The 14,158-nt window shown below is 36.4% G+C and overlaps 1 protein-coding gene across 10 annotated transcripts in view; it reads left to right on the top strand.

The window, feature by feature from the left end:
* Positions 1–14,158, top strand: part of LOC128780253 (tissue factor pathway inhibitor) — a 320,921-nt gene that overhangs the window by 218,472 nt on the left and 88,291 nt on the right. For 4 of the 10 annotated variants that reach the window (XM_053918845.2, XM_053918846.2, XM_053918851.2 and 1 more), the window contains exon 3: positions 2,332–2,412. The exons of the other annotated variants lie outside the window; for them this stretch is intronic. In XM_053918845.2, the coding sequence (XP_053774820.1) occupies positions 2,332–2,412 (81 nt within the window). The remainder of the gene's footprint in view (positions 1–2,331; positions 2,413–14,158) is intronic. 10 annotated transcript variants of the gene reach the window in all.

The following is a 14,158-nucleotide window of genomic DNA, read 5'->3' as shown; positions in this document are numbered from 1 at the left end:
TTTCACTACTTCTTCTTGTACAACACCAAATTGTTATATACTTTAACATCATTTAAAACTTCATAAGAAGTACATACTGAGACCAAACAAATCAAACTGATAATAATTAAATGCAATTTTCTCTTACAAATAAAGGTATTATACAAATTAAATGGGGGTTTTTCCTGTCCCACATGTTAAACTTAAGTATAAGAAATTGTTCCTATGGAAATAAGAGTAATATTCATCTTGAGAAATGAGAGTCAATAAATCACTTCCTATTTGGAACTTAAAGAAATTATAAAAATAGATATTTTATGTTATATTATAATAGGATGTCTTATTTGATAACAGAATGTTCCATAGGAGATATGTTTTTCTGCAGATTTGAACCTGTTGCACAAATCAATAGAATTATTAAATAATACTCTTTTAAGTGTAAAACATTTGTGGGTATTGCTTCCTTATATAGGCCAGTAGGTAGACAACAGTGTGGTGATTGTAGGGGGAGTCTGGTGGGAGGAGGTGGAAGAGAGTATAGGTGGGATAAAGGTTAATGGAAACAAATACAATAAAAATCAATGTAAAGAAATAATTTAAAAAGATACTGCAGTTCATTTTTTGCCACTATGGTACTATGGTTGCAGGGGGGAAATGGATAAATTGAACCTTTGCACTGAAAATTCCAAGCGCAGTATTTCCTGAGATTATCATACTTGAATAACTAAGTTCAGTTCTCTTATTTACACAGTGTGCTTGTAGACAAAGCTTGTAACGTCAATCACAGTTGCACGACTTCTGTGACCGCTGCGGTTAGCCTGCTTTGGAGCGCTAACAGAGGATGGGTGTGAGGCTTTTTCCAAAGCCTCTGCAACCCCTGAACATCTCCTTCCTGTCTGCCTTTGCACCGTTGCAGCCCTTCCACTGACTGGGAGGAAGAATAGGAAACCAAGGTGCAGGGTGTCCTACCAAACACAGATATTAGACCCGGCATAAGAATTCAGGAACTTCTAAGAATAGCTATGAAAAGCTCCCATCCCCTTCAAAGCTTCTCCAATTTTTTAATTGAAATTTCTTAATGAAGCAACACACTACACTTTTTCCCCAATGAGACCTCACACCTAAACAAATGAAATATTTATACACCTTTCTTAATGCTGATACACATAAACCTAATAAAAATAATCAAACCTAATTTTTGCCATAATATTTTATACTTCCAATCCAAGGGTAAAAATACCTCAGTATCTTCTATTCTCTCAAGTTTTGAAAACAGTTGATAATTAATGCCCTGTTAATTTACTGTGAAAACTTTAGGACTTGAAATTCAAATAGCAAAATGTGTGACAGTAATTACACCTTCCTTATTGTAAATATCTCAGTAAATACAATAATTTTAATATTGTACCATTGAAAAGTTTTTTTACCTTATTTTTAATTTTTCGTATTTATTCCTTAAGTAACTTCAACACAACTAGTTGCTTATACATTTAATTAACATAATTAAATTACTTATAAAAAAAGAGTATTGTTTTCTGATATTTTGTAATTTCTAGAAAAGCCAGATTTCTGCTTTTGGGAAAGAGGTGTTGGAATCTGTTGAGCCCATTTCACTAGGTATTTTCACAACAACCAGTCAAAGCAGTGTGAGAGCTTCACATACGGTGGGTGCCTGGGCAACATGAACAACTTCCCATCGCTGGAAGAATGCAAGAACACCTGTAAGAATCCATGTAAATTCATTTCTCATTTGATTTTACTTCATCTATAGGCATGCTGTAAAAAACATGACATCTTACAGGATGTTCAAGTTTACTTAGCTTTTGTTTCGCCTCGCAAATCTGATAGAAATTAGTCATTACGTTAACAAAAATTTTAAACACAGGTATGTAAGAAATCTAACTACAATGAAAATTGTTTCCACAAATCCAACAGAGTGTTTTTAGGTTACATTATTTAATTTTCTTTCCTGAGAAAACTGTATTATCGTTTAGGCACAAGAGTAGGACCGCTGAAATCCTTACGTTTATAGAAATTTGAGGGCAAGTAGTTCTTTGGAAACTTCCACCTAAAACCAATCAGTTTTATGTGACCATAAAAGTTATTAAAGGATTGACTTAAACATTCAACCTCAAGCTTTTTTTTTTATTAAGAATCACAAAGTTACTCATGCAAATGTTATCTTATTTTTATATGAGTAACTTTTTAAAAGACCCACTGCGCACTAGTTTAACATAGCCTTGTGAATAAAACTTCTAAAAGCTTGCTTTTCTTACCACAACAGCTGTGCTGTGCTTTTGTTTATGAGCCTGTGACGGTGTCTCACAATTTGATTGACTGTATGTTTTCCAGTGAGAGGTACCAGCACCCAGCCTGTTCCTGTCAGTGATGTCCCCGTGACCCCCACGCCTCCCATACCTACCACAACTTTGGGTAAGAATTTAATTTTTTTTAATTGGCTGCCAGAAAAATATTATCATATTAACAATAAAAGTGGAATGCATATTAGAACTGTGATATTTTTTAGAAAATTATACCTCTGTTGTTATTTAATAATAGGTGTGTTAAAATACTGATATTCAAAATCTTTAAGACATTTAATCTCCGAAAAGTAATAATTTCCTAATCTATTTTTAAATATGCATTGAAAAAGGCTTTTGATTCCCTATCACATGGTATTTAAATCTATGCCAAATTTAATTTATAAAGCGATTCTATAAAGTATCATCTCAATGTCTGATGTTCAAATCACAATGGCAGCAGTGCGTCAGAGGCTGAGGTAAGTGCTCTTAGCTGAGTGGGACATGGGACCCAGTCTCTGCTGTTACACTGAACTGCTGTTCACAGGTGGCAATTTTACCATGGTTTTCTTTCTTTTCTTCTTTTCCTTCCTTCCTTCCTTCCTTCCTTCCTTCCTTCCTTCCTTTCTCTCAGCATGTAAATGTCTTTTTATTTTTAATTTTTATTGAATTCATTGCGATGACATTGGTTAATAAAATTATGTGGGTTTCAATGCATAATTCTATGTGGTACACAAATATTGTATTATGTCTTCCAATACAGAGTCAAGTCTCCTTCTGTCACCATTTATCCCCCTTTACCCTCTACTACCTCCCCTGTCCCCTTTGCCCTCTGGTGATCACCATATTGTTGTCTGTTTATGAGAGGGGTTTTTTTTGGGGGGGGAGGGTTCTTTGTTTGTTTTTGCTTAATTCCTTCACTTTTTTTACCCAGCCCCATAACACCCTCCCCTCTGACAGCTGTCCACCTGCTTTCCTTCTAGGAGTCTGTTCCTATTTTGTTAGTTTATTTCATTCCTTAGATTCCACATGTACATAAAATCAAATGGTACTTGTCATTTTCTGACTGGCTATTTCACCTAGCATAATTCTCTCCAGGTCTAGCCTTGCTGTGACAAAAGGTAAGATTTCCTTCTATTTTTAAAGCAGATTAGTATTCCATTGTGTAAATGTACCACAGCTTTCTCAGTCACCCATCTACTGGTGGGCACTCCATCTGCTTCCAAATCTTGGCTATTGCAAATAGCAGTTATATGTATTAGGGGTGCATGTACTCTTTTCAATTAGTGTTTTGGGTTTCTTCAGATATATTCCCAGAAGTAGAATTGCTAAGTCTTAAGGCAGTTGCATTTCTAAGTTTTTGACCTAACTCCATACTGCTTTCCACAATGACCATACTAATCTGCTTTCCCACAAGCAGAGCACTAGGGATCCCCTTCCTCCTCATCCTCAACTATTGTTCTTTGTGGGTTTATTGATGACAGCCATTCTGACAGGTGTGAGCTTATGTCTCACTGTGGTTTTAAGTTTTGTTTCTCTGATGGTTAGTGACTTGAGCATCTTTTCATATGTCTATTGTCCATCTGCATTGTGGTTTATTTAGAAAAAATCCCCAGATAGATGACTGTGGGCTCTGCCCCTGGATTAGGCAGCATCTAGACCAGCAGCTTTCAGTCTTTTTCATCTCATGGCTCACGTAAATGAATTATTAAAATTCTGCATCCCACCAAAAATATTTGCCTATCTGACAAATAAAGGCATAATTTTGACTTATTTATAAAACACAATAATAGTGATAGTTTTTACCTACCCTCTTTGCTCCAAAGGACTTTTTAATAAATCTGGTGCTTGCTTATAAGGATTTCTGGTTCAAAGAATGAACCAGTCAACTCAACCTTATTATGTGACTTAGCCAGTAAGATACAGCTCTGTTACATGACCTATGTATTTATGTTTCAAGTCAGGGCATTCACCCTGGACAGCTACTGTTGTGTTGACTGTTGTCATTTATGTATTTGACAATCTAAGGAAAAAGAGGTCAGTGCCCCTGACTAAATGGTCACCCACTGCATGTTTTAAAAATTTTGTGGCACACTGGTTGAAAATGACTCATCTAGAGAAAGAAATCCAACCCAGTATATATCTACCCATTTTTCAATATGTGAAGGCTTCTCTGTCCAGACAAGGTCCCTCACAGTCTATTCTCCTGCAACCTTTTAATTTTAATATTCTAGTCATCCATCTTCTACATTTCACACTAGGGAAAGTGTGTAGTACACACTGGAAAAAAATCCCACATTGCACATTTTCCCACTGGCTGCCCTCTCTTCTCTTCTACCTGGAATGCCAGTTTCTGCCCCTGTAATGCTACGTGATTATTGTTAATGAATAAAGACACATGTTTTTCTGCTGTACAGGTTTACTTCATGTAAATAATAAATTTTTAAAGTAGTGAATAATCCTATTCAGGATTCATGAATAATGGATTATTCAATAATCCATCCCTCTTCAGAAACATTTTCCAATCTCCAGCCTTTTCTTTATGACCACATGACACTTTATGAGAACAGGACACTGGGGTCATTCTAAAACATCTTTAGTATATAACCTAGTTAATATTTATTATGTAATACATTTTATTACATAATTTGAAAATTTTATTTTTCTTTCCTTCATACGCAAAGTAAGAAATTCCCAGATGAGTCCAATGTGAGAATCTAGTCAAGCAGGACACCAAAATATCTGGGCAGAACTCAGTTCTAATTCCATAAAGCTACACGTCCAAAAATAAAATATTAAGGGTAAAACAACAGAACAAGGGAAAGACTGTAAGGTGATTACTATTTTAGACTTCTTTTTTCTTATAGTAATATTTTGTGGTAAACTAGTAAACTAATGGGAAACTCACATCATTGGTAATGGTGAGAGTTTATGAACAAAGTGATAGCTTGTATTTCTAGGTTTGGTTATCAGGTACAAAGAATTACCATAAATGCATTCTTATTGTGTATATCTCAGAGCTGTGTAAAGTGATTTTGTTCACTGCACTTTCCTTGGATAAAGTTTGAATAGATACTTATGCCTGAAACTGGTAGGTAGTGGGAAGCAATGAAGACTGACCTGGGTTCTCAGGAACCTCAGTTTCACACAGGAGACGGGAGGGTAGGCAGGTTATTTCAGTACAAGGTATTAATGAAGTGATGGAGGCTTAAACAGGGTGTTGCTATTGATACACAGAAGAAGGGAGCTCATCTAGGTTTGGAAATGGGAGACCCAGGCTTGCAGAAGTGACCAGGTGGTACATGCTGCATCACTTCTTGGGGCACATCTGAAGATCTGCAGTGGCCAGACCCACAGCTTGAAGCCCAGCCACCCACGCAGGCCAAGGCCAGGTGAGCCCAGCTAACCAGTAGGTGAGAGCAAGCCCAGCTAGGATCGACAGGGTCACTCAAATCCTATTCAGAAACAAAAAACAAAGGCTTATTGTTATATTGGACCAAATATATATATACATACAAACACACACACACATACACATATATACGTACACATATATATGTATACACATAAATTTTTAAAAGATGGAACATTATTCAATAAAGTGAAAGCCATAATGTGCCTTACAAAAAAATAGGAATTTGGCCCTGGCTGGTGTAGCTCAGTGGCTTGAGCACAGGCCTGTGAACCAAAGGGTCACCAGTTCAATTCCCAAACAGGCACATGCCTGGGTTTTAGGCCAAATCCCCACTAGGGGGCACACGAGAGGCAACCACACATTGATGTTTTTCTCTCTCCTCCCTCCCTTCCCATCTGTCTAAAAATAAATAAATCTTTAAAAATTATGTCAATAATTATAATCTAGGGTCAAAAAAATCACATTGTGCAATTATTTCAACCTTTACATTTTCTGTCATTGAATATATCCAAATCTGTATTCTGAAGATTCAATTCCTATATTTATCTGGAATAAATATGTTATCTGAAAACAGACAAGCTTATCTCTTATGGGTTGCAAAAAATTTTAATTTCCTCTCCTTGAAAAATTGAACCAGACGATAATCAAAGACTCAAGGAATTTTAGAGTTAAAATGTCCTCAATAATGAAAATTTCTTGTGATTATCATAATTTAAAAAGTAAGCTCAGTTCTCCTATTTACAGAGTGTGCTTGTAGACAAAGCTTGTAACGTGAATAACAGTGGCACGACTTCTGTGACCTCTGCGGTTAGCCTGCTTTGGAGCGCTAACAGAGGATGGGTGAGAGGCTTTTTCCAAAGCCTCTGCAACCCCTGAACATCTACTTCCTTTCTGCCTTTGCACTGTTGCAGCCCTTCCACTGACTGGGAGGAAGAATAGGAAACCAAGGTGCAGGGTGTCCTACCGATCACAGATATTAGACCCAGCATAAGAATTCAGGAACTTCTAAGAATGGCTATGAAAAGCTCCCATCCCCTTCAAAGCTTCTCCAATTTTTTAATTGAAATTTCTTAATGAAGCAACACACTACACTTTTTCCCCAATGAGACCTCACACCTAAACAAATGAAATATTTATACACCTTTCTTAATGCTGATACACATAAACCTAATAAAAATACTCAAACCTAATTTTTGCCATAATATTTTATACTTCCAATCCAAGGGTAAAAATACCGTAGTATCTTCTTTTCTCTCAAGTTTTGAAAACAGTTGATAATTAATGCCCTGTTAATTTACTATGAAAACTTTAGGACTTGAAATTCAAATAGCAAAATGTGTGACAGTAATTGCACCTTCCTTATTGTAAATGTCTCAGTAAATACAATAATTTTAGTATTGTACCATTGAAAAGTTTTTTACCCTATTTTTAATTGTTCGTATTTATTCCTTAAGTAACTTCAACACAACTAGTTTCTTATACATTTAATTAACATAAATATATTACTTATTAAAAAGAGTATTGTTTTCTGATATTTAATAATTTCCAGATAAGCCAGATTTCTGCCTTTTGGGACAAGATGAGGGAATCTGTCGAGCCCTTTAGCTTAGGTATTTTTACAACAACGAGTCAAATCAGTGTGAGTTATTCTTTTATGGTGGGTGCCTTGGCAACAAGAACAATTTCCAAACAGAGGAAGAATGCAAGAACACCTGTGAGAATCCATGTAAGTTCATTTCTCATTTGACTTTACTTCATTTATACGCATGTTTTAAAAACATGACATCGTACCGGATGTTCAAGTTTACTTAGCTTTTGTTTTCAGCTCGCAAATATAATAGAAATTAGTCATTATGTTAACAAAAATTTTAAACACAGGAATTTAAGAAATCTAACTTCAAGGAAAATTGTTTCCACAAATCCAATAGAGTGTTTTTAGGTTACATTATTTAATTTTCTTTCCTGAGAAAACTGTATTATCATTTAGGCACAAGAGTAGGACTGCTGAAATCCTTAAGTTTATAGAATTTTCAGGGCAAGTAGTTCTTTGGAAACTTCCACCTGAAATCAATCAGTTTTATGTGACCATAATATTTATTAACGGATTGACTTAAACATTCAACCTCAAGCTTTTATTTTTTACTAATAAGCACAAAGTTACTCCTGAAAATGTTATCTTATTTTTATATGAGTACCTTTTTAAAAGACCCACTGCACATTAATTTAACATAGCCATGTGAATAAAACTTCTAAAAGCTTGCTTTTCTTACCACAACAGCTGTGCTGTGCTTTTGTTTATGAGCCTGTGACGGTTTCACACACTTTGACTGTATGTTTTCCAGTGAGCAGTACCAGCACCCAGCCTGTTCCTGTCCCGGAGACTCCCAAACCTCCCAGGCGTAAAATAAAGACAGGTAAGAATTTTATTTTCTTAAAAATTTGCTGCCAGAAAAATATTATCATATTAACAATAAAAGTGGAATGCATATTAGAACTATGATTTCTTTTAAAAAAGTATACCTCTATTGTTATTTAATAATAGTTGTGTTAAAATACTGAGATTCAAAATCTTTAAGATATTTAATCCACAACCTGACTGACAGAAAATCGAACGGCAAGGAAGACTGACACCAAGTAGATAAAAAAGAAACATACATCCAGATCTAGACCAGTAGGAGGGGCAGTGATGGGCACCTGGGCAGAGAGAACTCGCATTGCTGTGGTGGGACTGAGACTGGCGGAGTGTGGGACAAAAGGGGCAGGCAGTCTGACCACTAGTAGACCCTGCAGCCCCACATTCGCACAGATAAACCAGGATGAACAGCAGGGAGCGAAGCAGACCACGTAACCCAGGGCTCCAGCATGGAGAAATAAAGCCTTAAACCTCTGATTGAAAACGCCCGTGGGGGTTGGGGCGGCAGCAGGAGAGACTCCCAGCCTCACAGGAGAGGTCGTTGGAGAGAACCACAGGGGCCTAGGGCATGCACAAGCCCACCCACTCGGGAACCAGCACCAGAAGGGCCCAGTTTGATTGTGGGTAGTGGAGGGAGTGACTGAAATCCAGTGGAGAGTGGAGCAGGCGCCATTGCTCTCTCTCGGCCCCTCCCCCATGTACAGCGTCACAGCCCAGCGACCAGCGTTACCCGGCCTAGGTGAACACCTAAGGCTCCGCCCCTTTAAGTAACTGACTGCACCAGGACAAAAAAAAGAAAAATGGCCCAAATGACAGAACACTTCAAAGCTCCAGAAAAAATACAACTAAGCGAGGAAGAGATAGCCAACCTATCAGATGCACAGTTCAAAACAATGGTAATCAGGAAGCTCAAAGAATTGGTTGAATTTGTTCTAAAACTAGGTGCAAAAGTGAAGGGTATGCCAAGAGAAACAAAGGAAAATGTACAGGGAACCAATAGTGATGTGAAGGAAACTGGGACTCAAATCAATGGTGTGGACCAGAAGGAAGAAAGAAACAACCAACCAGAAAAGAATAAAGAAACAAGAATTCGGATAAATGAGGAGAGGCTTAGGAACCTCCTGGACATCTTGAAACGTTCCAATATCCAAATTATAGGGGTGCCAGAAGGAGACGAGGAAGCACAAAAAATTGAAAACTTATTTGAACAAATAATGAAGGAGAACTTCCCCAGTCTGGCAAAGGAAATAGACTTCCAGGAAGTCCAGGAAGCTCAGAGAGTCCCAAAGAAGCTGGACCCAAGGAGGAACACACCAAGGCACATCATCATTACATTACCCAAGATGAAACAGAAGGAGAGAATCTTAGAAGCAGCAAAAGAAAAGGACACAGTTACCTACATAGGGGTTTCCCATAAGACTGTCAGCTGATTTCTCCAAAGAGACCTTACAGGCAAGAAGGGGTGGCAAGAAGTATTCCAAGTCATGAAAGGCAAGGGCCTACATCCAAGATTACTGTATCCAGCAAAGCTATCATTTAGAATGGAAGGGCAGATAAAGTGCTTCTCAGATAAGGTCAAGTTAAAGGAGTTCATCATCACCAAGCCATTATTATATGAAATGTTAAAGGGACTTGTCTAAAAAAAAGAAGATAAAAAATAGGAGCAGTAAAAATGACAGCAAACTCACAGTTATTAACAACCACACCTAAAACCAAAACAAAAGAAAACTAAGCAAAAACTAGAACAGAAACAGAACCACAGAAATGGAGATCACATGGAGGATTATCAATAGGGGATTGGGAGGGGGAGAGAGGGAGGAAAGGTACAGAGAATAAATAGCATAAATGGTAGGTGGAAAATAGACAGGGGGAGGGCAAGAATAGTGTAGGAAATGTAGAAGCCAAAGAACTTATAAGTATGACCCATGGACATGAACTATAGGGGGGGAATGTGGGAGGGAGGGGGTGGGCAGGATGGAGTTGAGTGAAGGGGTGGAAATGGGATAAGTGTAATAGCATAATCAATAAATATATCAAAAAAAGACACGTAATCTCAGAAAAGTAATAATTTTCCTTATCTATTATTAAATATGCATTGAAATAGGCTTTTGATTCCATATCACATGATATTTAAATCTATGCCAAATTTAATTTATAAAATGATTCTATAAATTATCATCTCAATATCTGATGTTCAAATCACAATGGCAGCAGTGCATCAGAGGCTGACGTAAGTGCTCTTAATGTGACATTGGTCCCATTCTCTGCTATTACACTGAATTGCTGTTCACAGTTGGCAATTTTACCATGGTTCTCTTTCTTTTCTTCTTTTTCTTTCTTTCTTTCTTTCCTTCTTTCTTTCTTTCTTTCTTTCTTCTTTTCTCTGAGCATGTAAATGTCTTTTCATTTTTATTTTTTATTGAATTCACTGGGATGACATTGGTTAATAAAATTAGGTGGGTTTCAATGCACAATTCTATGTGGTACACACATATTGTATTATGTGTTCCAATACCATGTCAAGTCTCCTTCTGTCACCATTTATCCCTATTTACCCACTTCTACCACCCCTGTCCCCTTTGCCCTCTGGAGATCACCATACTGTTGTCTGTCTATGAGAGGTTTTTGGGGGGAGTATTGGTTTTGCTTGTTTGTTTGTTTGTTTTTTGCTTAACCCCCTCACCTTTTTTACCCAGCCCCACACACCCTCCCCTCTGACAGCTGTCCACCTACTTTCCATCTATGAGTCTGTTCCTATTTTGTTTTAGTTTATTTCATTCCTTAGATTCCACATATATGTAAAGTCATATGGTACTTGTCATTTTCTGACTGGCTATTTCACTTAGCATAATTCTCTCCAGGTCTAGCCTTGCTGTCACAAAAGGTAAGATTTCCTTCTATTTTTAAAGCAGATTAGTCTTCCATTGTGTAAATGTACCACAGCTTTCTCAGTCACCCATCTACTGGTGGGCACTCCGTCTGCTTCCAAATCTTGGCTATTGAAAATAGCACTTGTATGCATTAGGGGTGCATGTACTCTTTTCAATTAGTGTTTGGGGTTTCTTCAGATATATTCCCAGAAGTAGAATTGCTAAGTCTTAAGGCAGTTGCATTTCTAAGTTTTTGACCTAACTCCATACTGCTTTCCACAATGACCGCACTAAGCTGCTTTCCCACAAGCAGAGCACTAGGGTTCCCCTTCCTCCTCATCCTCAACAATTGTTCTTTGTGGGTTTATTGATGACAGCCATTCTGACAGGTGTGAGTTTATGTCTCACTGTGGTTTTAAGTTTTGTTTCTCTGATGGTTAGTGACTTGAGCATCTTTTCATATGTCTATTGTCCATCTGCACTGTGGCTTTATTTAGAAAAAACCCGGGATGAAGATAACTGTGGGCTCTGCCCCTGGATTAGGCAGCATCTAGACCAGCAGTTTTCAGTCTTTTTCATCTCATGGCTCACGTAAATGAATTATTAAAATTCTGCATCGCACCAAAAATAGTTGCCTATTTGACAAATAAAGGCATAATTTTGACTGATTTATAAAACACAATAATAGTGATAGTTTTTACCTACCCTCTTTGCTCCAAAGGACTTTTTAATAAATCTGGTGCTTGCTTATAAGGATTTCTGGTTCAAAGAATTAGCCAGTCAACTCAACCTTATTATGTGATGTAACCAGTAAGATACAGCTCTGTTACATGACCTATGTATTTATGTTTCAAGACAGGGCATTCACCCTGGACACCTACTGTTGTGTTGACTGTTGTCATTTATTTATTTGACAATCTAAGGGACAAGAGGTCAGTGCCCCTGACTAAATGGTCACCCACTGCATGTTTTAAAAATTTTGTGGCACACTGGTTGAAAATGACTCATCTAGAGAAAGAAATCTAACCCAGTAAATATCTACCCATTTTTTCAATATGTGAAGGCTTCTCTATGCAGACAAGGTCCCTCACAGTCTATTCCCCTGCAACCTTTTAATTTTAATATTCTAGTCGTCTATCTTCTACATTTCACACTAGGCAAAGTGGTCTAGTACACACTGGAAAAAAATTCCACATTGCACATTTTCCCACTGGCTGCCCTCTCTTCTCTTCTACATGGAATGCCAGTTTCTGCCCCCATAATGCTACTTGATTCTTGTAAATGAACAAAGACACATGTTTTTCTGCTCTACAGATTTACTTCATGTAAATAATAAACTTATTAAATTATTGAATAAATTTACTCCATTCCTAATCAGAAACATATTCCAATCTCCATCCTTTTCTTTATGACCACAGGGCGCTTTATGAGAACAGGACACTGGGGTTACTCTAAAACATCTTTATTATATAAATTATTTAATATTTATTATGTAATACATTGTGCTATATATTTTGAGCATTATAATTGCATGCAACATGAAAATCAGAGAAACTGAAGTAAATCAGCCATATTTCCAATACACAGAAACAATTGCTGTCAACATGCTAGCATATTCTTTTAATATTTCTTTGCTATTTTTCCAGCTGATCACAAAGTAATTAAAATTCAGGACTGACAGTAGCTTCTAAAGAATCCCCAATGGCATAGAATAAGCTGAGTGTAAAATAGTCTGTTTTGTAGAGTTTACCCTAGTAAAATGTTTAGCTTCCTACCTGCTAGAAACATCTCTGTGGTAATCATCTTGTCACTGATTGGACCTCCTCTCAGCTTTGGCCTAATGGACAGCATGCTATCATTTCCGTTACCATTTGTACGTGCTTGTATATATTTAAATTTGGTGTATTGACACAAATAGATGAATTAGCACATTTTATTGATTCTAAGATGCAAATTTCTCCATATTTTAACATGCTTAAATTATGATGAACCTGACAAATGATGGTGTGTAATAGAGTAATTGGTTTTTTTCTTTACAAGCAGCACATAAAATAATGATGCATTTAAAAATCAATGCATCTTCAATTCTACATAAATTATATTTTGTAGAACATTTGAGGAGCTATGAGCAATTACTAGTTTTACATAGTGCCCTTCTACTACTGTGGGTATGAAAAGTAAAAAACAATAATAGTAAATAAATACATTGCAGTAAGGCCTACATTTGGTTAAATAATATTTAGGCACTTTTAAACACTACAGACATATAGCTATACATAAACTTTTAGTGGAAAATTCAGCTGCACCTACAAAAAATAATTTCAACACCTTTTGCACAATTCTCATTTCAAAATATGTCCTCTATAAATATCTGAACTTGTGTGCAAGTATGTTCATGACCCACTGCCTGGAATTGAAGAAAATAGAAATAATCTACATGCCCATACATGAGTAACGGAGTGTACTACATTAAACATCTGCAGTTGAACCAAAAATAAAATACTGTGCATACGTTTGAAAAATAAAGTATACATATCAACGAACATAAAAACATATCCAGCACATAGTATCAAGTATAATAATAAGACATGATGGTATAGTAATATATGTTTGCATAGGCAAAATTTTTGATACCAAACCATTCATAGTAGTTAAAGGGTCAAATTATGAAGAACTTCTGTTTTTATTCATTACTTTTGCATTATTTGAACAATTTATAATGACAATTTGTAATTAAAAAATAAAAATATGTTTTTCGTCACCATAAAATTATGGGAGAAAAAAGAAGAACTTTGTATTCAAAGAAATATTAGTTATTCAATTACGTAAGACAGTCTCAGAAAACAAAAAATAGTTTACAAGTCCCAATGTGGTTCATAAAACCCAACTTGGTTTGTAAAATTAAAAACTAAATAGCCATGTAAAATGGGAACAGTAAGAAAGACATCACAGTAAAGATTTAAAGTGAGTATAAGATTCAAAGTTTACTGTGTAAGCTTAAAAGAAAGTTTACATTAACTGCCTCACATATAAAACTGACTTCGAAGTGCCACCTTACAATTTAGCAGTCACACTAGGTGATGGTAATTCCTGGAAGAAACTACCTGAATTCTAAAACCTATCATATACTCTCTAAATGGAAACTTCCCAGCTGGTTATTAACAGAAAGCTTGAGACAGAA

Source organism: Desmodus rotundus, chromosome 2 (genome assembly GCF_022682495.2).
Source record: "Desmodus rotundus isolate HL8 chromosome 2, HLdesRot8A.1, whole genome shotgun sequence".
Lineage (NCBI taxonomy): Eukaryota > Metazoa > Chordata > Mammalia > Chiroptera > Phyllostomidae > Desmodus > Desmodus rotundus.
Note: the sequence above shows the minus strand (reverse complement) of the source record. Positions and strands in the feature narration are given on the sequence as shown.